Below are 26,614 nucleotides of genomic sequence, written 5' to 3' on the forward strand. Positions count from 1 at the left end.
AATACAATTTTGATTTCAAATTTTGACAAGCACAGCATAAGGGAAAATTATAAATAATCTCACTCATAAGCAAAGATATAAATTTCTTTCAAAGACTCAGTGATATGAATTCAGAAATGCGTAAAAAAGGATAGTGCTCTTTTCTATAGACTTTCTCAGTTCTTCTACATCTCCGATGGGATTTCTTTCCGCAACAGCCAAAAGCGAGCTCTATGTACGTTTGAGCAGCTTCACCCATATATGCCCAACTAAGCCTTCTTTCTGATTTTGTTTCATGGTCAAGTACCAAGCAGGCAAAATTAAAATATTGAATTTGGTTAATAGAATATTAAGTAGTATGGTGTTTGAAACACTTTATCATAAATACTGCCATGAGAAGGAAGAAGCAAAGGTTAAAGAAAAATATTTCTAAATTTCTTAGGCCTCTGCCAGATTCACATTTCTTCCGATCTGATTTTCTTCAGGCTCTGAACATGCAGGCTGGTGCTTAGTGGAGCGGTCATTTTGGGTAAGGGAAAAGAGGCACATGGAGGGAGACAGATTATTAAGGGAGGTTAAATGTAACTTTTTCAAGAGGCACATGGAGGGAGACAGATTATTAAGGGAGGCTAAATGTAACTTTTTCAAGCTTCTGGGTCACTACATTTTCCCTGGAGATAAATGCCCTCACTTGCAATTACAGGCCAATAATTTAAAAGTTATCATCATCATGGCTTTGGGAAAGGCAACAAAAATGATGCTAATAACTCCCACAGCAAGACGACTTCACTTCACAAAGGAAGTTCCTTAACCGGTTATTGTAACGGGATTGGCTATCTGAGATTTGGGGGTGTGTGGTATGGTATTTAAATATTTGTTTTGTAGGCCCTTATGGTTCACTTTTTTAAAAAACAAATGGGTTTGGAGGCTTGTCTTCCTCAAACTTTGCTACTCCCTTAGGATTTCTATCAGAACTGGTATGTGGAATTTAATCATATCAAGCAAACGATTAAACATAGATATTACCATTCAGAGAGGTAAATTATTGTGACTAAATTTATTACCAGAGTTAAGATGACCTGAGTTCTTAGGAAGGACACTTGAAGTTTGCTTGTGAGATTCTAAAATATGAAATGAAATGTCAAACCATGACTGATTATTGTCACTGCCAACACTGGTAACTGACTGGGGAATACAAGTAAATGTGAGCCTGCTGATATTTAGTCCAGAGAGAACAGAGATGATGTTAAGAGTATAAAATGGGACATAAAATTGTCATTTTAATGACCAGGTGAACTTCTTCACTTCTGCATTATCTCATTAATTCTTACAACAAAGCTTTGATGGATGTACTATCACAATCCTAATGTTATAGTAGAAGAAGCTTAGTTTAGCAGTAAAGTCAGTGTCACAAGGGCACGCTGCTAGTAAACAAAGGTTTGCATAATCCAAGAGTACATACTTATGCAAACCCTCATTAACTAACAGTGTGCCCTGTGACACTGACTTTATTGCTGAACTCAGCTTTTCTACTGTAACATTAGGGTTCTGATCGTACATCCATCAAAGCTTTGTTGTAAGAATTAATGAGATAATGCATGAAGTGTTTAGCACAATGCTTTGCACAAGTGACTTGAAAATAGACTAAGGGTAATATAATTATGAGTGGCAGAGCCATTTTCTTCCAAGCATTTTACAAATAGAGAGTGCTGTAATTTGATATTTTGATGTTTTTTCTCATTGAGGGACTTTTTTTTGTTGTAGTTGAGATGAAAGTTTACAGAACAAACTAGCTTCTCATTAAACAGTTAGTACACATATTGTTTTGTGACATTGGTTAACAACCCCATCACATGTCAACACTCTCCCCTTCTAGACCTTGGTTTCCCTATTACCAGCTTTTCTGTTCCCTCCTTCCTTCTAGTCCTTGCCCCTGGGCTGGTATGCCCCTTCAGTCTCGTTTTGTATTATGGGCCTGTCTAATCTTTGGCTGAAGGGTGAACATAAGGAGTAATTTCATTACAGAGCTAAAAGGGTGTCCGGGGGCCACACTCTCAGGGCTTCTCCAGTCTCTATCAGGCCAGTAAACCTGGTCTTTTTTTTGTGAGTTAGATTTTTGTTCTATCTTTTTCTTCAGCTCTGTCTGGGACTCTCTTTTGTGATCCCAGTCAGAAAGGTCAGTGGTGGTAGCCAGGGACCATCTAGTTGTGCTGGACTCAGTTCTGCAGAAATTGTGCACCATGAGTTCTTTGGACTAATCTTTCCATTGTGTCTTTGGTTTTCTTCACTGTCCCTTCCTCCAGATGGGGTGAGAGCAGTGGAGTATCTTATATGGATGCTTACAAGATTTTAAGACCTCAGATGCTAATGTTGAGGGACTTTTCTAAGATCTATTATTTTGCACTCTCTTGCATCAGAACTACATATTTATTTATGCTGTGATTAGTCACATATCGACGCAAGCTAAATAAACCAAGTTCTTTGTAAACAAAATCCTTTATTCAGTTTGGTTAATTATCTACACAGAGACAAGAAACCAATTTCCTCATATAACGATGACTTTAAATTTTTAATTTTTTTTTTATCTTCACTGGCAAACTATTTTCCTTCTTTTTGGCATCTTTGATTGACTCTTTTCTCACATCACCATCATTAACACCAAATCATTTTGTTTGTTAATTTGAGCTGAGAAACCTAGAGCTTAACCCAAAGGAGAAGATGCTACAATTTGCCTTGTGATTTTTGCTTCCCTCTTTATGCTTGACTAGCATGGTTTTAGTTGAACTTTTTGGCTAAACCAAACCAATTTCCAAGTCCAGAAAGTACCACATATGGATTTCACATTTCTTCTTTAAATGGAAGGCTAATTTTACATTCACTTTATCTCTAGCTTAGAAGCCTGTAGCAGCTTTCCAAAGTCAGCATATTATCCTTAGGATGCTCTCATGTCCAAGCCATGTATTTGAATTCTAAAGTAGGTTTCCTTATAAAACATCAAAGAAAGTTTCCCTGTCTTTCACAATGATAAGTATTTGTACCTCTGGTTTATCTCACCCTTTCTTTTTACAGGTTAGACTTCAAGAATTCTGAAGATTGGAAGTGACTACAGGTGAATACAGAGAGCACTCTAAGGAACACTACCTGGCCCCTTTTTGCAGAATTTCATCTTATCGTTTCAACAAGCTGTGCACTTATTCATAGCTCATATGAGTCGGAATCGACTCAACAGCAGTGGGTTCAGTGGATGGGTACACTTATTACAGAAAAATGATTTCATTCTAATATTGGTTCATTGATCTTATTTTTTGGTTTTTTAAAAAATCTCATAGCTTGTGAATCTGCTCAGAAGCAGATACTTTTCCATTCTGATTGTATGGTGCTAAAACATAATGTGATTTTCAATTATAATAGCATGCTAACACAAGTAATATTTATATGTCACTTTATAGTTTTCATACCTCTTTCAAATGTATGCTATCACAGATAAGGGATCAAAAGTTCAGAGAGTTGTGGTCAATTGCTGGCGACATGAATCTTATATATTTTGTTTACTGTTATATTCCCATGCCTACAGAGTGCTTGGCATATAATCATAGAATGTGTTCAATACGTTGAATAAATGAATGAACAAACAATACCACAAAATAAATACTGAAGCCAGGAATTAAACCCACATCTTCTGATCTCAAATTGTATGCTATTTATATAATGGCTTCCTATGGAAATTTCAATCTTTTCCTTTTCCTGAAGTCTGGCTTATCACAAAGCTGTAAATAAGGATTCTTATTGGCCCTTAATATGCAAAAAAATGCTTTTAGAATTTTAGAGAAATTCTGCCTACACTTGTAAAACTAAACTAATATCTCAATTCAATTAAAATTGGATACAAAATGGTTTTAGATAAGAAAACTTTTGGTTTAATGCTTTTACCACTATTCAAACTCTTATCAGACCTTGTATATACAGAACTATAGTTCAGGAAGACTTTTACAAGGCTCAAGACTCTATGAGGTGTTACCATAAGAAGCAATGACCAATTTTTATGTTTTTGTTGATGGCCTCAATATTTGAAAGTCATGCCATGAATAAATAATATATCTAAATGCACCATCATTGAGTGTCACTACAGACACACAGGGAGCACCTCCTGGCTTATGAGATTTGGCCATGAGCTGCATTTTGAAGGGTACTTCCTGGAAAGCTGAGGCCATTCTGACTTTATTCTGAAAGATAAAAATTATACCATGTATTTCCTGGAAATACAGCATTTGCAAAGTGATTATGTATGCATATTTTATTACAGAAAATACAAAGGTAAGTTACTTGTGTGTCTTCATTCTTGAGACTGAATTTATAGTTTCCTAAGTTAAAAACATATTTAAACTCATGAGGCAGAATTTGTTTAGTAAAGCCAATTATACACCTGGCAAGTGCATAATAAGGTTAAAAGCTAGATCTCCATTCATTTAACTCTAACAAACCTGCCAGAATTATACAGATGTTTCCAAAAAGAGCACTCATTTCACATGAATTAGTTACTGCACTTGCTAGCTACCTCCTTTGTCTGGAATGGATTTCCTCATGGCTTGCTCCTTATTCTCCTGACTTTGTTGAAATGTAACCTGCCTAGGGAGGCTTTCTCTAACCACCCAGTTATCATCTGTATTCTTTTTGCTCTAATTTATTTTCTCCACTTTGTTCCTGTTGTTAGGTGCGGTAGAGTCGATTTTAACGTGGCAACCCTATGTACAACTGAACGAAACCCTGCTCAGTCCTGCATCATCCTCACAATCATTGCTATGTTTGAACCCATTGTTGTAGCCACTGTGTCAGTTCTTCTCATTGAGAGTCTTCCTCTTTTTTGCTGACACTCTACTTTACCAAGCATGATGTCCTTCTCCAGGGACTTATCCCTCCTGATAACATGTCCAAACTATGTGAGATGAAGTCTTGCCGTCCTTGCTTCCAATGAGCATTCTGGCTGCATTTCTTCAAGACAGATTTCTTTGTTGTTCTGGCTAGTCCATGGTATAGTCAATATTCTTCTCCAACACCATAATTCAAAGGCATCAATTCTTCTTCGATCGTCATTATTCATAGTCTGGCTTTCACACGCATATGAGGCAATTGAAAACATCACGGCTTTGGTCAGGCTCACCTTAGTCCTTAAAGTGATATCTTTGCTTTTTAACATTTTAAAGAGACCTTTTGCAGCAAATTTGCCCAATACAATGTGTCTTTAGATTTCTTGACTGCTTCCATGAGAGTTGATTATGTATCCAAGTAAAATGAAATCCTTGACAACTTCAATCTTTTCTCCTTTTATCATGATGTTGCTTATTGGTCCAGTTGTCAGGATTTTTGTTTTCATTGTGTTAAGGTGTAATCCATACTGAAGGCTGTGGTCTTTGATCTTCATCAGTAAGTGCTTCAAATCCTCTTCACTTTGAGTAAGCAAGGTTGTGTCATCTGTATAACGCAGGTTGTTAATGAGTCTTCCTCCAACCTGGTGTTCAGTTCTTCTTTATATAGCCCTGCTTCTTGGACTATTTGCTCAGATTCAATGTGCCTGTCAGTTTGTCCTGACTTGCCTGCTGCTGTGATACTGGGATTTTTGCCACCAACAGGGTCACCCTTGGTGGACAGGTTTCAGCTGAGCTTCCAGGCTAAGACAAACTAGGAAGAAGGACCTGGGCAGTCTACTTCTGAAAAAATTGACTAACAGAAGAACATTTTCTCCATGGTGCTTATCGTTAACTAGCACAATATAGATTTTGTTTATTTTTAAATCCGCCAGCTCCCTATCCACTTAGGATGTATGCTACATGGGTGTGGGGATTTTTTACATTCATGTCAGTTGTTTTTTCTCTAGAGTCTTAATAATGTTTGGTGCATAGCAGATGCTTTATTTGTCAAATAAATTAATTACAACCCAGATGGCAATCAATAGGCTTTGGAAAAGACTTTTTTAATTGTAAAATTAACTATACTAGAGAATGAAGAGGTTGTAAAAGGACCAGCAAGATAAATAGTTCAAATATAAGTTTAATCAGAAATATCTGATGCAAATTAACACTGTGCATAGTCTCCTCTTTAAAGAGTAAGTAGCTGCTCAGCCCAATTGCTGTAAAAGGGAAATCATATTGAGGAAGGAAGAAACTATGACTAGGAAAAGAAAAGAATCACTTTTTTGTTTAAAAGAATGTATGTTGCCAAGGTCCTGGGAAGATACCTTTTTTTTTCTTTTTTATATCTCACTGCTATAAAATTTAAATTGCTTTACTATAAGAAAGCAAATGCAATCTCTGGCTCATGCTAGTTTAATTTGTTACAAATAAATTTCTCTTTATTCTTATTATTGCAGATATCTCACTACATGACCACATATTACTTTGATGTAATATATCAGAGTAATTGGGCTAATTTCCATCTCTTTATGCTGATCTAAATTTCCTCTCCCTCCAAGGTTTTGTCAAGGGCAAAAGATTCATTTTGTGCTATATCTGAATGTGTAAGTACAGATTGTATCTTTCAAAGTGCTGTGGAAATCTTGTACACTTCTTCTGCATTAATATGTTAGACTACAACGGGAAATAATGCTTCTCTCAACTTCTTCCCTCCATCTCTATTGACTTATTGTTAATTGGATACATTTATCTATCTTCCTTCCTTCCTTCCATTCGTCCATCTGTCATCTATCTATCTTGCATGCCAAAAGTAAAGAATAATCCTTGTAATTATTTAAGTAACCACAGAGAAAAGTATCTATTTCCTAAAAATAATGTGAATAATTACTGTCTTATACTATCACCATTTTTTATAGTTATTAGAATTAAAACATTTATTTAATTTGCATGAAAGATGAAGGACTTATCTTTATCCATTTCCAATTACTTTTTTTTTTCACCCTCTAGATAACATCAGCAGCCTAGATTCAACTGATGGTTGGAGCAATAAGTCAGTGGTTACTGAATTTGTTTTGTTGGGCTTGTCTAGCTCTCAAGAACTCCAAGTCTTCCTTTTCTTTATGTTCTCTGTGTTTTATGGAGCTGCTGTTTTGGGAAACATCCTTATCATCCTCACAGTAATTACAGACTCTCACCTGCATTCCCCAATGTACTTTCTCCTTAGCAATCTTTCCTTCATTGACGTTTGTCAGGCTACATTTGCTACTCCCAAGATGATTGCAGATTTCCTCAATGAACACAAGACCATCACCTTCCAGGGATGCATGTCACAGATTTTTTTCTTACATGTCTTTGGAGGTAGTGAGATGGTGCTTCTTGTTGCCATGGCCTATGATCGATACATTGCTATATGCAAACCTCTGCATTACATGACCATCATGAGTCACAAGGTGTGCACTGTTTTGGTGGGAGTCTCTTGGGCCATTGGCATCCTACACTCAGCCAGCCACCTGGCATTCACAGTCAACCTGCCCTTCTGTGGACCCAACAAGGTAGACAATTTCTTTTGTGACCTCCCTCTCGTGATCAAGCTTGCCTGCTTAGACACCTATATTTTGGAGATCCTGGTGCTCACTAACAGTGGTCTGCTATCACTTATCTGTTTCCTCCTTTTGCTTATTTCTTACACTATCATCCTTGCCACTGTCCATCGCCAAGCTTCTGGTGGGACATCCAAAGCTCTCTCAACCCTGTCTGCCCACATCACTGTTGTGGTTCTGTTTTTTGGCCCATTAATCTTCATCTATATTTGGCCCTTTGAAAGCTTCCCAATTGATAAATTTATCTCTGTGTTTTTTACTGTCTTTACTCCTCTCCTTAACCCCATCATTTACACACTGAGGAATAAAGATGTGAAGAAAGCCATGAGGAAGCTAAGGAACCGACATATGGGTTCCAAGTGGGTCTTTTGATAACTGTGAGGAAGGAACACACATCCTTACTTCTTGGCCATTGTAGTGACCATGTATAATTATTATCCTTGTGTTTCTATCATAATTATTCTTTCACTACTAGAGGTCCAGAACCTAGTGATCTAAAGTTGGTAAATTCACTGCAGAAACTCATATTACAATGATAGTTCCTATATTCTGTGGCTCACAGCATCTTTGCTAAAATATATCAATTCCATATGTTAAAACTCCTAAGTAATATTTTTTCAATTATATAGGATGTATTTTTTTTTAATTTCTTGCAGCATTTTTAAGCATTAAAGATGATTTCCTAACTCTTCTGATTTGATCATGTTAGCATAGATGGTAACTTAGCATAATGTGAGTTAAGAACAGTCTGCTCTGGCATGAGAGGCTGTATGAATACCCTAAAGTATGTTCTCTGCCTTTATCACTTATAGCTCATAATTTTTCTAGCGAAAATTTGGGTCCTTTAAAATTCCAGACACACAAATTAGACATTGATGTTTGTAAAATCAGATTTTGTTATATTTTTCATTTGTGCTAAAGCTTAAAGACATAAAATACTATAGAAGCAACTGTGAGATTGAGTTTTGCCGCTCTGGCTTTGAAAGAAATAATAAGCCTGCTGCCATGGAGTGGATTCTGACTCATGGTGACCCCATGTGTTACAGAGTAGAACTGTTCCACAGGATTTTCTTTACTGTAATCTTTATGAAGCAGTGAAGCTGAGTGGGTTTGAACCATCAGGCTTTAGGTTTAAAGACAAGTACAAAGTGTTTGTGACACCTAGGGACCTCTGAAACAAATAATGGCACCCCAAAAATACAAGCGTTTCTATTTAAATTTACTGCAGTACTTTTGTACCTTCTGGAAGAAATGTCACAAAACTTACATATGAATTGATTTTATAGCAGTGATAACAAGCCTACCATTAGTTCAGAATCAGTGTAGGATTCTGCTTAGTTAATTTCATTTGAGAGGGTCAATTTTAAGGCAGTTACAGAAAGCTCATATATAAGTAATTAGAAAGTATTTCCAATTGTTCCCTTTTTCTCAAACTTCGAGTGAAACTTCAGAAGCATGCCAGCAACCATCTTATCAGGGAAAGGGAAAGAGAAGGGTGAACACATGATTGATTCTTTTTTCAGCCACATGCTGTCATCACTGAATTATTTAATTTAGTCCAGGAAGAGTTTATTCTGTTCGTGCTAGCTTTCAATTCAAATGTGTAGTTTCAGAATGGAAGGTGAGATTGTCTTTTGTTTTTATTACTTAGGATAGATTATTCTAAGACAAATATTATTCTATCTCCTACCACACTTGTCAAAGTACAAAAAGCTTAACAGGAAAGCATAGGCAGTAAGTACCATATGGGAGATATTATAAACAAAACATTAATTTTCAAGTACGTTATATCATTGTTTCAAACATATGAGGTATTTGGGAATGACTGGGGTAGGAAGCCAACAGAAAACTAATCTTTACATCCCTAAGTCTCCAAATTCAGGTAGTCAATGCACTTTGTAGGAATCTGATTTCATTTACACATTATGTTCTTCAGATGTGAGGTTACTTTATTGGATATTACTTTAATAAACTGACTTTGATTAAAAATTGGCTGTACGCATACCATTGAATTGGACAATGAAAGGTATTAAAAAAAGAGGCAAAAGTCATAGTCCTCGTTCAGGAATAGATTCCAAATCAATCAGTATAGCAATAAACACATTCAGAAATAATTAAGAATAGAGGAAAGTAAAAGGTATTAGAGGAATTAAAAAACACATATATTGTGTGAATAATCTCAGTGTGGTAATGCTCAGTTCTATTCAATTAAAAGCAAAAAGATGCATTTCAGCAAACTTTTTTACTTAATTTATGCCAGATAGTTTGGACACATAAAGGAGAATGAAATAGATCCCCGATCTCATGGAAATGACTGCATATTAAGAAATATGCAGTCATAAACAAAGATGTCATAGAGGTTTTGAAAGAAAAGTAGTTTACACTGTAGATAGATAGATAGATGCTAGATAGATAGGTAGATAGATAGATAGATGCTGTCAAGTTGACTCTGACTCATGGCAACCTTATGCACAATAGATCAAAAAGTTACCTGCACCATCCTCAGAACTGCCAGCATGTTTGAGGCCTTTGTTTTGGTTATTGTTATTGTGCCAATTCATTTAACCAAGGGCCTCCTACAACCTTGTTGGCTCTCTAGTCACCAAACAAGATGTCCTCCTCCAGTGATTGATCCCTCCTGATGACATGTTCAAAGCAAGTGGGTCTGTTGTGAGACTTAAGGTTTTCATTGGCTATGACTCTGTATAAGTGTTACAAAACGGTATTGCCTGGAGAGGGCACTTAGTGGGCCAACTACCAGGAAACCTCATAACTGGACACTAACTCAGTGAATTTGGCCCAATTGAAGTTTTGGCCCACAGACTCACAAATTCAGAAATCCCAAGTTGATAATTGTAAGAACTTAGAAGATAACTTTTTCAGATTGCATTGAAAAATATAATCATCAAATGAAACAAATAGAGCAGTGTGACTGGAGCAGAAGCCAAATTATCAGTAAGTGGCTTTGGTAAGCCTGTGTTAAAATAAAAAATTTTGGTGACAGGATTGGCATGTGTAAGGTCATCAGGCTATGATAGCCTGACAGGGAATTACCTATCTGACTAATGTTGGGACAGGAAGTAATATTATTTTTACTCCTCTTATTTTTACACATATTCAGGGCTTGAGACTGCCTTACTTTAGGTGTGCTAATACCTCTAAGAAAGGTAAAATCAAGTCTCACTGGTTTGGGAATCATTCTGAGAGTTGGCATATGTTCTCTTGTCAAATATATATACCTGTACAATTTAACTCTCAAGTGACAGCCTTACTTCATCTTTTCTAAAGTATTGAGGGGTCATATATCACATGGCAAAAAAGTAGACAAAGTAGTCAATCTAACAGGTAATAAAAATGTAAGTTAAAACAAATCAGTAATGACATTTTCCCCAGTCTGATGAAGTACAAAACAAAAATACTAAATAGTACCAAAAATTTGGATATATGGGAACTCTATTTTGTCGAATGTTACTAAACCATTTTTAGAAAGAAATTTATTGTGTTTATAAAAATATTTTCAATCTCTTGATCCAGTAATTTTATTTCTAAGATACTGTCTCGGAGTAATTTAGCTCCCAATTCTATAGCACAAAGTTAAATGGGTATATATTTGGAGATCATGAATTCTAGAATATATAACTAAAAAACCCTTTGCCTTCCAGTCAATTCCAACACACAGCAACCCTATAGGGCAGAGCATAACTGCCCCCATAAGACTGTAAATCTTTATAGAGGCAGAATAACACATGTTTCTCCTGCACAGAGCGGCTGGTGGGTTCAAACTTTTTTTTGATTAACAGCCTAGTGCTTAACCATTGCACCACCAAGGCTCTTCTAGAATATATAGTCCTCACAAAATGCTGTTGTAAGTTATTAAGAAAGAAAGAAAACTTAGGATTCCCTCAGTTTAAGAGTGCCATGTGAAAAGAGAGAATGATATTTCTTCCTTTTTCTGGGAGAATATTCCTTCACTCTCTTACTGAAGCCAATATAATTTTGATTTCAAATTTTAACCAGCACAGTATAAGGGAAAATTATAAACAATCTCATTCATAAATGAAAGTATAAATTTCTTTGAAAGAATGAGCAATATGAATTCAGAAATTCATAAAAAAGAATAGTGAATCATGATCCAGTTATGAGTACTTAGGAACAGGCTGATTTAACATTTTGCAATCCTTCAGTATAATTTACCACATTAAAAGAATAAAAGAAAAAAATACATGATTATTTCAAAAGGTATACAAAATATTTGATAATTATTAGCAATCATTGTTGGAAAAAATAAAAAACTTTGGAAAACTAGGAATAGAAGTGACTGTGGATGAAAACTTCCAAAAAACATGAATCACACAGTTATCTGCTCCACTCATCTGGAATGACAACACAGAAGACAAAAACAATGCCCACAAAAATAAACAAAAAATATAAATATGTACGAAAGAGAGGCTGGGGTTACAGCATAGCTGAATCAGAAGGATTTTAGAGGTTAACTAGAGGTATAATTATTGGATCGTGAGTCTGAACATATTTTAATAAATTCAACAAATTCCTTTATAAAAACTGTTCAGTAACTTTGACAAAATAGAGCTCCCATATATCCAAATTTTTACTCCTGTTTCTTATTATTGTTTTGTTTTATACTTCCTTAATATGATAGGGGAAAATGAAATTGTTCTTTAGTTTCAATTTGCATTTTATTGTGGCAACTGAATAAAAAAAATAGACACAAGCAAAAGAAGGAAGCTAGTTTCCTACCTCACACAACACACAAAAATTAGCTCAAAATGGATCAAAGTTCTAAATGTAAGAGCTAAAACTAAAACTTTCGGAAAGAAATAGATGAAAATTTTCATAATCTTAAATTAGGTAATGATTTCTTAGACATGATGCCTAACACACAAGCAACTAAAGAAAAAATAAATTGGATTTCATCAAAATTAAGAACTTTTGTGTTTCAAAGACACTATCAAAAAAGTAAAAAGACAGCTCATAGAATGAAAGAAAATATTTTCAGATCATGTATCTGATGAAGAACTAGTATTCAGAATATATAATTAACTCTTAAAACTCAATAATAAAAGGGCCAAAAAAACTCCTTGCTGTTGAGCTGGTTTTGACTCATAGTGACCCTATAGGACAGAGTAGAACTGCCTGAAAAGGCTTCCAAGGCTACAATCTTTATGGAAGCAAGCTGCCACATTTTTCTACCATGGAGTGGCTGGTAGATTTGAACAAACTCTAACAACACAGTAAAGGATTGAACATCTAGAACAAAAAGTCAACAAAGATACAGAAGATCTAAAGGCCAAAATTAAATTATTTTACCTCTTGGTCATAAATAGAACACTCCAACCAATAGCAGCAAAGTATACATTCTTTTACAATGTACGTGGATCATGCTCCAGAATAGACCACATTTTCGGTTGTAAAACAGCCATCAATAAAATCCAGAACATTGAAATAATATAAAATGTTCTCTCTGATCACAACACCATGAAAGTAGAAATCAATAAGGGGAAGAACAACAATTAAAAAAAAAAATAAATCAAGGAAACTGAATAATATCTTGCTTAAAAACAACTGGATAATAAAAGAAATCACAGAGAGAATAAATAATTCTTAGAATCAAATGAGAATGAAAACATAACAAACCTTTGGGATGCAGCAAAGGTAGTGCTCAGGGGTTAATTTATAGCGATAAATCCACACATCAAAAAGGAATGACCAAAATCAAAATGTTAGCCTTACAACCTAAACAAATAAAAGAGAACAGCAAAAGAAGCCCACAGCCATCAAAAGAAAGGAAATAATAGAGTAGAAATAAATGAAATAGAGAACAGAAAAACAACTGGAAGAATGAGACCAAAAGTCGGTTCTTTGAAAAGAGCAACAAAATTGACAAGCCACTGGACAAATTAACGAAAGGAAAACGGGAGAGGAGTCAAATAACCCTGAGAACAAATTTGAGAACCTACAGGAAATGGACGAACTTCTAGAAACATACTACCTATATAAAGTAACAAAAACTAAGATATAAAGTCTGAACAGACCCATAATGAGAGAAGAAATTGAAGAGGTAATTAAAAAAAAAAAAAATCTGGCCTGAAGGCTTCACTGGAGAATTCTACCAAAAGTTCAGAGAAGAGCTTACAACAGTATTACTCAAACTATTTCAGGGAATAGAAAACAAAGGAATGCTCCTGGATTTATTCCATGAAGCCAGCAACAACAACAACAATATCAGCTTTGGATGGAGAATTGGCTTTAGGTAAAAATAAGCATTAATTTTGGACAGTGAAAAATGGCTTGGCAGTTTATTACAGGCCGTAGAGAAACAACCTTAGAAAATGATCCTGGAGAATGGTATTTAAAAACCATGATTTGGGTACTACGAACGTTCTTTGCTATTGTAGTGTCATTGTTTCTATGCCCTCTCAGCATACAAAGCTAGGAAATATATCTACTTATAGTAACCCATGTATACATACATATCTATTATTCTTTCTGTATGTATCCATCTGCATCTATATTAAGCTAAACATCAGTTCATATTGATGTCTCTGACTCTAATCCAATACCACAGGGTTTATTCTAGCCTTCATTTCTAGTTTATTTATAACTTACCTCACTGAGAGTGAAAAACCTGACTTAACCATCATGCATCCATTTACTTATTTGCTCAACTCTAGAATACATGCAAAGCAGTTTTGGAATTGTTAACCTATACCCTATTAGTCGGAACTGACAGCACACAGCAACAACAACATACCATCAAGTGTAACAAATTTATTAACCATGTTGTTGTTGTTGTTGTTGTTAGGTGCCATCGAGTCGGTTCCAACTCATAGCGACCCTATGCACAACAGAACGAAACACTGCCCAGTCCTGGGCCATCCTTACAATCATTGTTATGCTTGAGCTCATTGTTGCAGTCACTGTATCAATCCACCTCGTTGAGGGTCTTCCTCTTTTCCACTGACCCTGTACTCTGCCAAGCATGATGTCCTTCTCCAGGGACTGATCCTTCCTGACAACATGTCCAAAGTATGTAAGACGCATTCTCGCCATCATTGCTTCTAAAGAGCATTCTGGCTGCACTTCTTCCAAGACAGATTTGTTCGTTCTTTTGGCAGTCCATGGTATATTCAATATTCTTCGCCAACACCACAATTCAAAGGCGTCAGTTCTTCGGTTCTCCTTTTTCATTGTCCAGCTTTCACGTGCATATGATGTAATTGAAAATACCATGGCTTGGGTCAGGTGCACCTTAGTCTTCAGGGTAACACCTTTGCTTTTCAACACTTTGAAGAGGTCCTTTGCGGCAGATTTACCCAATGCAATACATTTCTTGATTTGACTGCTTCTTTCATGGCTGTTGATTGTGGATCCAAGTAAGATGAAATCCTTAACTTCAATCTTTTCTCCGTTCATCATAATGTTGTTCATTGGTCCAGTTGTGAGGATTTTTGTTTTCTTTATGTTGAGGTGCAATCCATACTGAAGGCTGTGGTCTTTGATCTTCATTACTAAGTGCTTCAAGTCCTCTTCACTTTCAGCAAGCAAGGTTGTGTCATCTGCATAATGCAGGTTGTTAATGAGACTTCCTCCAATCCTGATGCCCCATTCTTCTTCATATAGTCCAGCTTCTCAGATTATTTGCTCAACATACAGATTGAATAGGTATGGTGAAAGAATACAACCCTGACGTGCACCTTTCCTGACTTTAAACCAATCGGTATCCCCTTGTTCTGTCCGAACAACTGCCTCTTGATCTCTGTAAAGGTTCCTCACAAGCACAATTAAGTGCTCGGGAATTCCCATTCTTCCCAATGTTATCCATAGTTTATTATGATCTACACAGTCAAATGCCTTTGCGTAGTCAATAAAACACAGGCAAACATCCTTCAGGTATTCTCTACTTTCAGCCAGGATCCACCTGACATCAGCAATGATATCCCTTTTTCCACATCCTCTTCTGAAACTGGCCTGAATTTCTGGCAGTTCCGTCTTGATATACTGTTGCAGCCATTTTTGAATGATCTTCAGCATAATTTTGCTTGCATATGATATTAATGATATTGTTCTATAATTTCCACATTCGGTTGGATCACCTTTCTCGGGTATAGGCATAAATAGGGATCTCTTCAGTCAATTGGCCAGGAAGCTGTCCTCCATATTTCTTTCACCAACATAAGTGGCTACTGTACACATGGACCTCACCAGATGGAACACACAGAAATCAAATTGACTACATCTGTGGAAAGAGATGATGGAAAAGCTCAATATCATAGTCAGAACAAGGCCAGGGGCCGACTGTGGAACAGACCATCAATTGCTCATATGCAAGTTCAAGCTGAAACTGAAGAAAATCAGAGCAATTCCACGAGAGCCAAAAAATGACCTTGAGTATATCCCACCTGAGTTTAGAAACCATCTCAAGAATAGATTTCACGCACTGAACACTAGTGACCGAAGACTGGACGAGTTGTGGAATGACATCAAGGACATCATACATGAAGAAAGCTAGAGATCACTGAAAAGACAGGAAAGAAAGAAAAGACCAAGATGGATGTCAGAAGAGATTCTGAAAGTTGCTCTTGAGCGTTGAGCAGCTAAAGCAAAAGGAAGAATTGATGAAGAAAAAGAACTGAACAGAAGATTTCAAAGGGCCTCTTGAGAAGACAAAATAAAGTATTATAATGACATGTGCAAAGAGCTGGAGATGGAAAACCAAAAGGGAAGAACACACTCACCATTTCTCAAGCTGAAAGAACTGAAGAAAAAATCCAAGCCTTGAGTTGCAATAGTGAAGGATTCCATGGGGAAAATATTAAACGATGCAGGAAGCATCAAAAGAAGATGGAAAGAACACACGGAGTCATTATACCAAAAAGAAGTAGTCGATATTCAACCATTTCAAGAGGTGGCATATGATCAGGAACCGAAGGTACTGAAGGATGAAGTCCAAGCTGCTCTGAAGGCATTGGCGAAAAACAAGGCTCCAGGAATTGATGGAATCTCAATTGAGATGTTTCAACAAACAGATGTGGTGCTGGAGGTGCTCACTGGTCTATGCCAAGAAATATGGAAGACATCTTTCTGGCCAACTGACTGGAAGAGATCCATATTTAAGCCTACTTGTCGTCTTATTAACCATAGTACAATGTTAATGTACAATTACTTTTTTATTGTACTTTAGATGAAGGTTTACAGAACAAACTAGCTTCTCATTAAACAATTCGAACACATATTGTTTTGTGACATTGTTTGCCCACCCCAACGGCATGTCAATACTCTCCACTTCTCGACCTTGGGTTCCCTGATACCAGCTTTCCTGTCCCCTTCTGCCGTCTCGTCCTTGTCTCTGTGCTGGTGTGGCCATTTAGTCTCATTTTGTTTTACGGGCCTGGATAATCTTTGGCTGAAGGATGAACCTCAGGTGTGACTTCATTACTGAGCTAAAGGGGTGTCTGGGAGCCATACACTTGGGGTTTCTACAGTCTCTGTAAGATAAGTAAGTCCAGTCTTTTTTTTTTTTTTTTTTTTGAGTTAGAATTTTATTCTACAATTTTCTCTCCCTCTGTCCTGGACACTCTGTTGTGATCCCTGTCAGAGCAGTCAGTGGTGATAGTGGGGAACCATCTAGTTGTGCTGGACTCAGTAGGGTGGAGGCTGTGGTAGTTGTGGCCCATTAGTCCTTTGGACTAATCTTTTTGGTATTCTTCATTCTCCCTTGCTCCAGATGGGATGAGACCAGTGGAGTATCTTTCATGGCTGCTCACAAGCTTTTAAGACCCCAGATTCTACTCACCAAAGTAGAATGCAGAACATTTTCTTTATAAACTATGTTATGCCAGTTGAGCTAGATGTTACCCAAGACCATGGTCCCTGCAGCCCTCAGCCCATTTATTCAGTCCCTTAGGGAGTTTGGATGTGTACATGGAGCTTCCATGACCTTGCCTTGGACAAGCTGTGTTGGCTTCCCCAGTATTGTGTGCTATCTCACCCTTCACCAAAGTTACAACTTATCTATTGCCTATTTAGTGTTTTTCCGTCCCCATGCCTCCCCTCCTTGTAACCATCAAAGACTGTTTCTTTTTGTGTAATGTACAATTGCGTTTATCTTTAGCCTTAAAGTGTCCAATAAAAACTGAGATGTTCCAAAGTTGCATCTCTTTCTGTGCAGCTATGTCATGCATTTGAAATACAGTCAGGTTTGGTTGTTAGATTCTACATTGCATCCAGGATGCCCAACACTCTAGTTGATGTTCTGCTTTTTTGCGTGTTTGATTATGTTTGCGAACATTAAATCTAAATCTAAATCCTCTTAATGAACACTTCTATGGATTTTGACAAATTCATCATCACATATTTACCAGTCCTGTACTGTACTCAAGAATATGAGAATCTCTTTTAATGCAAAATGTTCAAGAAAAAAAAGCATAGCAAAAAATTTAAATGCCATCCTGCATTTCCCCTCATGTATAGCAAATAATGATATTTTACTATAGCTGCTGGAGAACTTTAAAATATATGTAATATTACCCTTCATATACTTCTTGACCTCTTTCCTTAAATTCTCTTCCAAGACTCTTTAGAATTTTGTGTGTGTTCCTTTCCCAGATGTTTTAAAACTTTTGTTTTATAAGTGTGTGTTTATACTTTTTTCAGTCTATGCAAATGTGATCATAATAATAATAATCTTCAATTTATTGTTTTCTTCAGTGTGCGTTTGAAATTTCTGAATGTCCCCACATAAAGTACAAATGATTAATTTAATTATTGAATAGTATGCCATTGCATTAAAATATTGCAAGTTACTTTTCCATTCCCCAATCTGCAGACCCTTAGGTTGTTCTCACTGTCTGTCATTAGGCATATGTCCTTGTGTATGTGAAACGTTTACTAGGGTATATGCAGAAAACTGAGTTTGCTTAGTGGTACAGAAACTCATCTTCAATTTCTTTAAAGATGACCATTTAATATTTACATCAAAACCTCAAGAGATAGTCAAGTATGTAAAGCATATTTTAAAGATCTAGTTGAAACATTTCAAGATTTTTTCCTTGGGGAAAATAGAAGATTTGCCATTGAGACGAAATATGTGAAGACCAGTCATGTTGAAGAGGGAGTAAATTTGTTCTATGAAAGGATATATGGTAGAATCATTTGAGCATTTGACATTTCACAGTAGATTAAACTTGCAGTTGGGGGAAATGACCTTGAGTATAGGTGATCATTTTTAAGAATGTATCATTGTTTTATTGACAAAAAGTTGAGAGGATCAAAAAACTACTTTGCTGACTAAGAGTCTGAGTGGAAATCAAATAGTCTTTTGCCTTGAGATGGAGTAACCATTAGATAAAAACTTGTTTTTTTTTGTCATCTCTGGAAAAATTCTTTTGTAAAACATAATTACTCCCAATGCAGGGTGACTTCACAGATCTCCAAAGGGTGATTTTTCACTTCTCCAATGATATCACTTTCCTGGCATCAGGATTGAAGGCTTTATATTAGGTGGTTGAGAGCAAAAGGAAAAGACCCCTCACTACTTTACCTGAAGAACTTATTTTAGCATAGTTGAGTACAGCAGGCCAAGTTAAAATTCATCAAGTCAAGGATATTATGCAAATATTTCCATTGTAAAAACTCACAGGTAAATGGAAATTGGTTGGGTTTTAGAGAAAAATAAGGACTCATACATATATTATAAATGTATTTCAAACATATTTTCTTGGAATAGATTAACAATGAGGAAACTGTCCTCTAGATGCAAAATTGACAACTAGAAGTCAGCAAAGGGGACGTCAGTTTTTTGTCTCAGTTAAACTGGAAACTCTTCCTGGAAGAGGTAAATTCCTGTCTGTCTACATGACTCGCCCCCCACACTGGTGTACAGGCAGCTCTGATAGGAGTAAAATCAGAATCTGATGAACAGAAGGATGTTACAAACATTATATGTCTCTGGTTTTATTTATGCTTCTTACTCAGAGGACATTCAGCTTTTTGTTAAACAAGTATTTATTAACTATCAAAAGCTGCCTGAAATGAAGGAAGGAGTAGCTACATGAAGTATAATAATGGTTAATAGAATGTCCTTTATTGCTTCTCAGAAATCAAGTATTATAATATTAAATTAAGTACAAGGAAAAACTATGCAACTTTATGGTTTCAGAGTTCTATTGATGTTTTTAGAGATGAATATTAATATAATTTCCTATGTGTCAAACTTGGGCAGAAGGGGGAAATTCTTTTATGGTGTGTTTTGAGAAATGAAAAAACTTAAGGTTGAGGTACATTGGCAATGTAAAAGTAAATAATTGATTAACAAAGAAGCTGCTGGATGCTCTGATTATAGTCCAAGGAATTCTGAACGACTTTTCCAAACTCCACATATTTTCATTACATATTGCACTTAGAATTTTGAGATAAAAAGAGCCTTCATGATAATCTAGCTCATTTTACATTATCAACTAGAAGAATATCATTCATTTTTATTAGCATGTACCTACTTTAATTATTAAGAAGAAAATAGAACATGAAATATAACATTGGCCTAGTAGGTAACATTTGTATTTGTATATTGTGGAGAAGTTAGTGTGAATAAGATTTTCTAGCTATTTCCTTTGTCTTGAAAAATGAAAATTAATGACCTTATTATTCACTAGATATTAGAAAGATGAATGTTTACGAAATTATGATATTTTCAGAAACATTTTTTCAGAGATAAGACAATCAGCCCAATAGAATAATGGATTATAAGATTACTTTAACATGGTATGAAACCTCAGATTTTCCTCTCTCTCTCCCCTCCTTCCCTACAACTCCCCTTCCATTTCAGTGTCTATTATATTCCAGGCACATATATTATCATCACTTACACTCATCGTTACAATCTATGATGTCAAATATCTACTTAGCTTCTATTCATTATCATGGTTTTCCTTCTTTCTGTGTTCTGAGGATGATAACATCCTAGAGAGCATGAAGGGTTAGGCTGAAGTCTAGAAAGACTTGGGTTCTCTACCTTTGCTCCTCATTCAGTGGTTCCTCAAAAATTTTGATTCACTCGATTGGTGCAGGTATTACAAGGCATAGGCAAGGAGAGCTCTGTGCTTCCTAGACTCTTGATTCTGTCAGACGAGCAAGCAGAGAGAATCAATTTATTCTCTGTCTTCTTCTTTAATCTTCTGAGGTTCTGTGCCCATTTCATCTATTAATAGTTGTCCAAATACCTGACCCTGCAGAGTGAATGATGCCTGATCATATTTGTTAAAACCAGGCTTGTTTTACTTATCTAAATGTATATACTGTTTCCATCGATACAACCAGTTGCATTATTTTTAACACCGAATTGATTTGCTTTCAAAAGCCAGAAGATTATAGATTATGACAGTTTAGGAGGGAGAATTCTGCCCCTCTCCCTTTTTTTAAAGAGAAGAAGAGTGCTGGGGAGGGTGTGTGATTTGCCAAAAATTTGTAAATCTGTGGCAAATAGAATGGAGATTGCCTAAATCCAGGCTAATGCTCCCTCTATAGCACATTTATATATTTATTGTAGTTATTTTAAAGCTTATAATTTAGAGTGGCCTCTATTCAAAACAGGACAATATTAAAATAAAATAACTAATGAAAATAAGAATCACCTGCTGTGCACCTAGGTAAGGAAAAGCATACCCCATGTATGATGCCTAGTTTGAGAATCTTATCACTACTGTGGTAAAACACATTGTATTATTACAGGACAAAATATTTCATTTAATTATATGATGATCATATACAAGAAAACCCTGAGGAGGACAAAATATTGTATCTGCACTGTAAATCTAGGGAGAGTGAAACAAAGGAAGAAAAAAGTCTAAGGATTTTCTAACTAGGATTTTGACAAAATGACTCAATTTCCTGACACTTCAGGGACTTTACAGATATACCGATGACTATTTTTACTGAGGCTACTTCCTAAAACATATTTTATAATGTGTTTGATTACTGTTTCTGACTAAAACTTTTTCCTAATCAAAAAGGCAGGGCTTACATTAAAAAAAAAAAAAAAAAAATTACTGAAATTTCTGAGCTCCACCTTGAGATCAATGCTGTAACTCCTTGACGATCTCCATTCATATTTCAGGAGATGAAGTTGGAAGGCAGCACTGTCTTAGGATATGCAGCTGAGCGCAGGCCAGAACATCAATGTTCATGTGACCGTTAGTGAGATGTGATTGGTTTTAACATCTAGAGGTCTTTGCAAGTTATTGTGAATATCAATGTATTTCCTAGTTTACCGTTATTGCCAACAGAAGCAATACAGCAACAATTACACTAAATTCTATGCAACATTTGAAATTGGTAAATTTGTTTTCAGTGCTTCCTGGCTTCTTTCTTTTTATTTACTCTTTCAGATTTTTGACAGCTCAAAGTGCTCCTCAAGGCACCTAAGGGATTACATTAGAATACTGCAACCAGACCTGTCTCGCTTCTTTGAAGACTGCCGCATCCTGGCCACAGACCCCCATGCCTGTTTCATTCTTCTTTACCAATAAACCTTTTTATGACGCATCTCCTCAGGGTCAGGTCAGTGTTTTTCCAGCAACCCATATTTGACAATTAAATCTTTTCCAAACCTGAATAACTATAGATTGAAAGATGTGTCCACACTCTTCTTTTTTTCTTAGGCAAGTGAAAGGTTTTTGTTAATATCTTCCTGAGAACCATGCACTAACACTAGAGGAAAAAAAAAAAAACTTTTTTTTTTTTTTTTTTTAAGGAGGGGGAAATGGAAGTGGATGGAGCAGGTAATGAAAGCAAGTGTCTAAAGAATCTAACTTTAAACTGGTAGGGTTTGATGGCATCTGTAATTTATACTTATATCTACTTCACTTTATCCGCCAGTCATCATTATCCAGAGATAGAAGGTTTGGGGAAAAGGCTGACTTTACAGGGATTCAGAATAGAAGGGACCTGAGACTCACCAGGAAACTCTGGTGGCCTAGTGGTTAAGAGCTATAGCTGCTAACCAAGAGATTGGCAGTTTGAATCTACCTAGCCCTCCGTGGAAACCCTATGGGGCAGTTATACTCTGTCCTATAGGGTGGCTATGAGTCGAAATTGACTTGACAGCAGTGGGTTTGGTTTGGTTTTTGAGACTCATCAAGTAAAACCTTCTATGCATGTCTTAATTCACCTTAAAGATTATAAAAAAACAAAAAGTTGGCTTTACTTTAGCACATCTGGAAATGAGAACTCATTCTTGTACAAGTTACATCACACCCTCTTTGAGTAGCTGTATTTATTAGAAATAAGTACTTATTCTGATCTGAAATAATACATCATTGAGGGTGCTTATATATGTGTAGTCATTACAACTGTTTACAGAGCTCTCATCTACATAATCTCTTAAGATACATTTTCAACGTTCCCTTCAGAGTAATATTATTCTCTGATCCCTAAAAGGCTAAATAAATGAGCTGCTCAAAATCATACAGCTGCCCAATGACGTACCTGTGATTTTAACTTAGAATATTTTATTCCAATGGTTTCATGTTTTCACTATAGAGATTCTAATGGGCCTAAAAATAGTTATTTTAGTAAAAGCTAAAGCTATTCTTGTTTCATCTAATAAGGAATGTGCTCTTCTCTAAATGAACAAGAGGTTATGATATTAGTAAATGGTCATCCAGGGAGAGAGTTACAGAACTAACTGCTCTATTACCAGTGCCTGATACAGTGCTCTGAGCAAAGCAGGCGTTTAACTTCTTTTAAAAAGGATGAGCTAAAAAAAGAGTAGATTTATGTTGAAAAGAAAAGTGCTTGGGTTGCTTGACAACTTAATCTTACATTCTGAAAAAATGCAGGTCTTGATTTAAGAAATTTGCTCGAAGTCACCAAGTTAGTCAGTGGCAGAAGAGGGAGTTAACATATCTACCTCTTTATCCTTCACGAAGTATTTTCCTTTGAAACAAAGGTAGAAGCTAAGTTTTCCTCTTGTATACCCGTAACCATTTATCCTATTATATCCATAGCTCTTTAGCATAAGGGGGGTGGGGGAAATTCAAAGATGGAAATAAACATTTATTAAGTAAATTTCACTTCTTTGGGATATAAAACAAGTAATTATCCTTCCATGAATGCTGAGTTGTAGAAGGAGACAATTTCTGAAGTCAATATCAAAAACTGCCTTGTTCGCAGTGAGAATAGAGCTTCAAATGTTATAGCAGAAGGTCTTTAGAACCCATGAAAGGAAGAGGAAAACATGATCCCTTCTTTCCACACCACCCCTAAAAGCCAATTAACTACCAACTATATTAAAAAAAGAACATTAACACTCCAAAGCCCCTCCCATGTCCTCAAGCTCCTTTACGGTTGATTAACTGAACTATCTTTCCCGTTCAGGTAGCTGAAGATAAAGACCCTTCCAAAGCCAATGAATGAGACTAATCATTCTCAGGTGACCGAATTTGTGCTGCTGGGACTCTCTACTTCTCAGGAACTCCAGCCTTTCTTGTTTGTCCTATTTTCTGTACTCTACCTAGCTATCCTGCTGGGCAACTTTCTCATCATCCTCACTGTGACCTCAGATGCTCGCCTTCATACCCCCATGTACTTTCTCCTTGCAAACCTCTCTTTTATAGATGTATGTGTAGCCTCTTTTGCTACACCAAAAATGATTGCAGACTTACTGGTAGGGCGGAAGACTATTTCTTTTCAAGCCTGTATGGCCCAGATTTTCTTCGTCCATCTCTTTGCTGGTGGTGAAATGGTGCTCCTTGTGTCTATGGCCTATGATCGTTACTTTGCTATATGCAAACCTCTCCACTACATGACAATCATGAGCCGCCATGTGTGTATTATTCTTGTCCTCATTCCATGGTGTGTTGGCTTCATCCATACTGTTAGCCAGTTGGCATTTACTGTTAACTTACCTTTCTGTGGTCCTAATGAGGTAGATAGTTTCTTCTGTGACCTCCCTCTAGTGACCAAGCTAGCCTGCATTGACACTTATGTTGTCAGTCTACTAATTGTGGCAGACAGTGGCTTTCTTTCTATGAGTTCCTTCCTCCTCTTGGTGGTCTCCTACACGGTGATACTGATCACAGTGAGAAATCGCTTCTCTGCTAGCATGGCAAAGGCCCGCTCCACACTTACTGCCCACATCACTGTGGTCACATTGTTCTTTGGACCATGTATTTTCATCTATGTATGGCCTTTCAGTGGTTATTCAGTAGACAAAGTTCTTGCTGTGTTCTACACCATCATTACTCCCATCTTAAACCCAGTTATCTACACTCTAAGAAACAAAGAGATGAAGGCTGCTATGTCAAAACTGAAAAACCGGTATCTGTAGCCTGGCCAGGCATCAACAGTCATAAGAAATGCTTTTGTCCTGGAAACAAAATAAGCCCACAAGACCATTGTCACTTTAGTCTTGTCTCTAGACTGTTACAAATGTAATTGCTGGGATGTTAAAGCAAATCATTTTGACTAGTGGAAAGGACTGATTGAGTAACTGGGATTAAAGGATGATTTTCTATGATAATATAAAAGTAATAGAATGAATGTTAGCCATTTTAATATTCTTCCCTGCACTTTTTTTTTCCTCTCTTTTTATTTCTGTTTGCACTTTTTTATTGTTTATTCAAATCATACCTAAGACGCGGGTTTATTGGCTGTGAACCAATGGGAAATGACATTTACTCACAAATAAACTGTGCCCTTCCTTCTCAAAAAAGTACTGTTCAGACCCCACTTTTGAATGATAACGGGTATATTTCTTTATACCATAGATATAATAGATATACTTACATAAGTAACTTACGATATATACCAGATGATGTATTATGTACAATATATGAAATACCTAGTTAAGAAGAGATTTAATACTGTACTACATAACTAACAGCTTAAAGACAATTCTATAATTGATGATAATGGCATCAGTGAATGTGTAAAAGGTCACATCTATCTAGCAGAAGACATTTACATCAACACTTTTCACAAACCTTTGTTCAAAGTGGCTGCTTAATAAGTATTAATCAAGGGTAACAATTTATTGAATAAATTTACCAATGTATTTTGTATTTGGTTATGTTATTGTCTGCTTAATAATAATAAAACTTGGGTTACTTCAGAGATGAGTTATAATTTTCTACCACAGTCTTCATGATGATGAAAGCCTGAATCCTGGTATAAAATATTCCCTCTCCCCCTAGGTCTTCATGATCCCTAGCTTTTCAACAGAATAATTTTACATATTAATACTGATATAAATCATTGCTTTTGTATTTTTACCTTTTTATTTAGTCAATATTCTATTTTTAAATTGCCTAGAGCAGGCTCAGAAGGCAACAGAATCCTATTGGGAGATCAATGGGATTCTCATGAAGTCACCCCTCCAAGGTTTCTTATAAGACTAAGGTTTTTTAGGATTCCCCACTGCAGATTATTTTAGGCTTTCTCTCTTTTATTATATTAAAGGCATCTCTTAGATTTTTCTACTATGTTCTAGTTTTACAATCTGGTGTAATGTTAACTGACTCTTCTAGTCCCCATTCTTTAGAGTCTCAGAAAACAAGTCTATAATTCCCACTACCAAAGCGGAAAAAAATATGTTCATCTTTGAACCATATGATACCAAGTTATTCAGGACATTAAAAAAAATGAATTAAGTATCTAAGTATTTTATTTACTCAGACTTTTTTTATAGTAATACAGGTCTCCCAGAATTCTACATTATCTTTGCATACTTTTCTAATTGGATGTGTAAAATAAATGATATACCATTGTGAAACTAGTGGCAATCACAATTTAACTCTGTGAAACAAGCAATGTAATAAGGATTTTATATATATCATCTTTTTTAGTTTTAAAATATCTATGAGGTATTTATCTGCTGATTTTATACATGATATAAGTAAGGTTGATATTAAGATGGGCTAAGGAAATTGAGCAAGCTTGTGCAGTTAGAAAGGAGCCCTGGTAGTACAACAGTCAAGTGCTTGGCTGCTAACCCAAAAGTCAATGGTTTGAACCAACCCAGCGGCTCCGAGGGAGAAAGATCTGGCAATCTGCTCCTATAAAGATTACAGTCTACAAAACTCTATGGGGAAGTTCTGCTCTGTCACAGGGATA

The 26,614-nt window shown here is 36.1% G+C and overlaps 2 protein-coding genes across 2 annotated transcripts; both read left to right on the top strand.

The window, feature by feature from the left end:
- Positions 1 to 1,573: 1,573 nt before the first annotated feature.
- Positions 1,574 to 15,408, top strand: LOC100676361 (olfactory receptor 4K1-like). The gene is made up of 3 exons (XM_003418701.2): positions 1,574 to 1,584; positions 6,931 to 7,826; positions 15,213 to 15,408. The coding sequence occupies exons 1-3, from the start codon at positions 1,574 to 1,576 to the stop codon at positions 15,290 to 15,292; spliced, it is 987 nt and encodes a 328-aa protein (XP_003418749.2). The 3' UTR covers positions 15,293 to 15,408.
- A 7,940-nt stretch (positions 15,409 to 23,348) lies between these two features.
- LOC100676642 (olfactory receptor 4K15-like) lies at positions 23,349 to 25,348 on the top strand. Its single transcript, XM_064291903.1, has one exon. It carries the CDS (start codon positions 23,910 to 23,912, stop codon positions 24,828 to 24,830), a length of 921 nt encoding a protein of 306 aa, XP_064147973.1. The 5' UTR covers positions 23,349 to 23,909; the 3' UTR covers positions 24,831 to 25,348.
- The last annotated feature ends 1,266 nt before the right edge of the window (positions 25,349 to 26,614 follow it).

This window comes from Loxodonta africana, chromosome 10 (assembly GCF_030014295.1).
Source record: "Loxodonta africana isolate mLoxAfr1 chromosome 10, mLoxAfr1.hap2, whole genome shotgun sequence".
Lineage (NCBI taxonomy): Eukaryota > Metazoa > Chordata > Mammalia > Proboscidea > Elephantidae > Loxodonta > Loxodonta africana.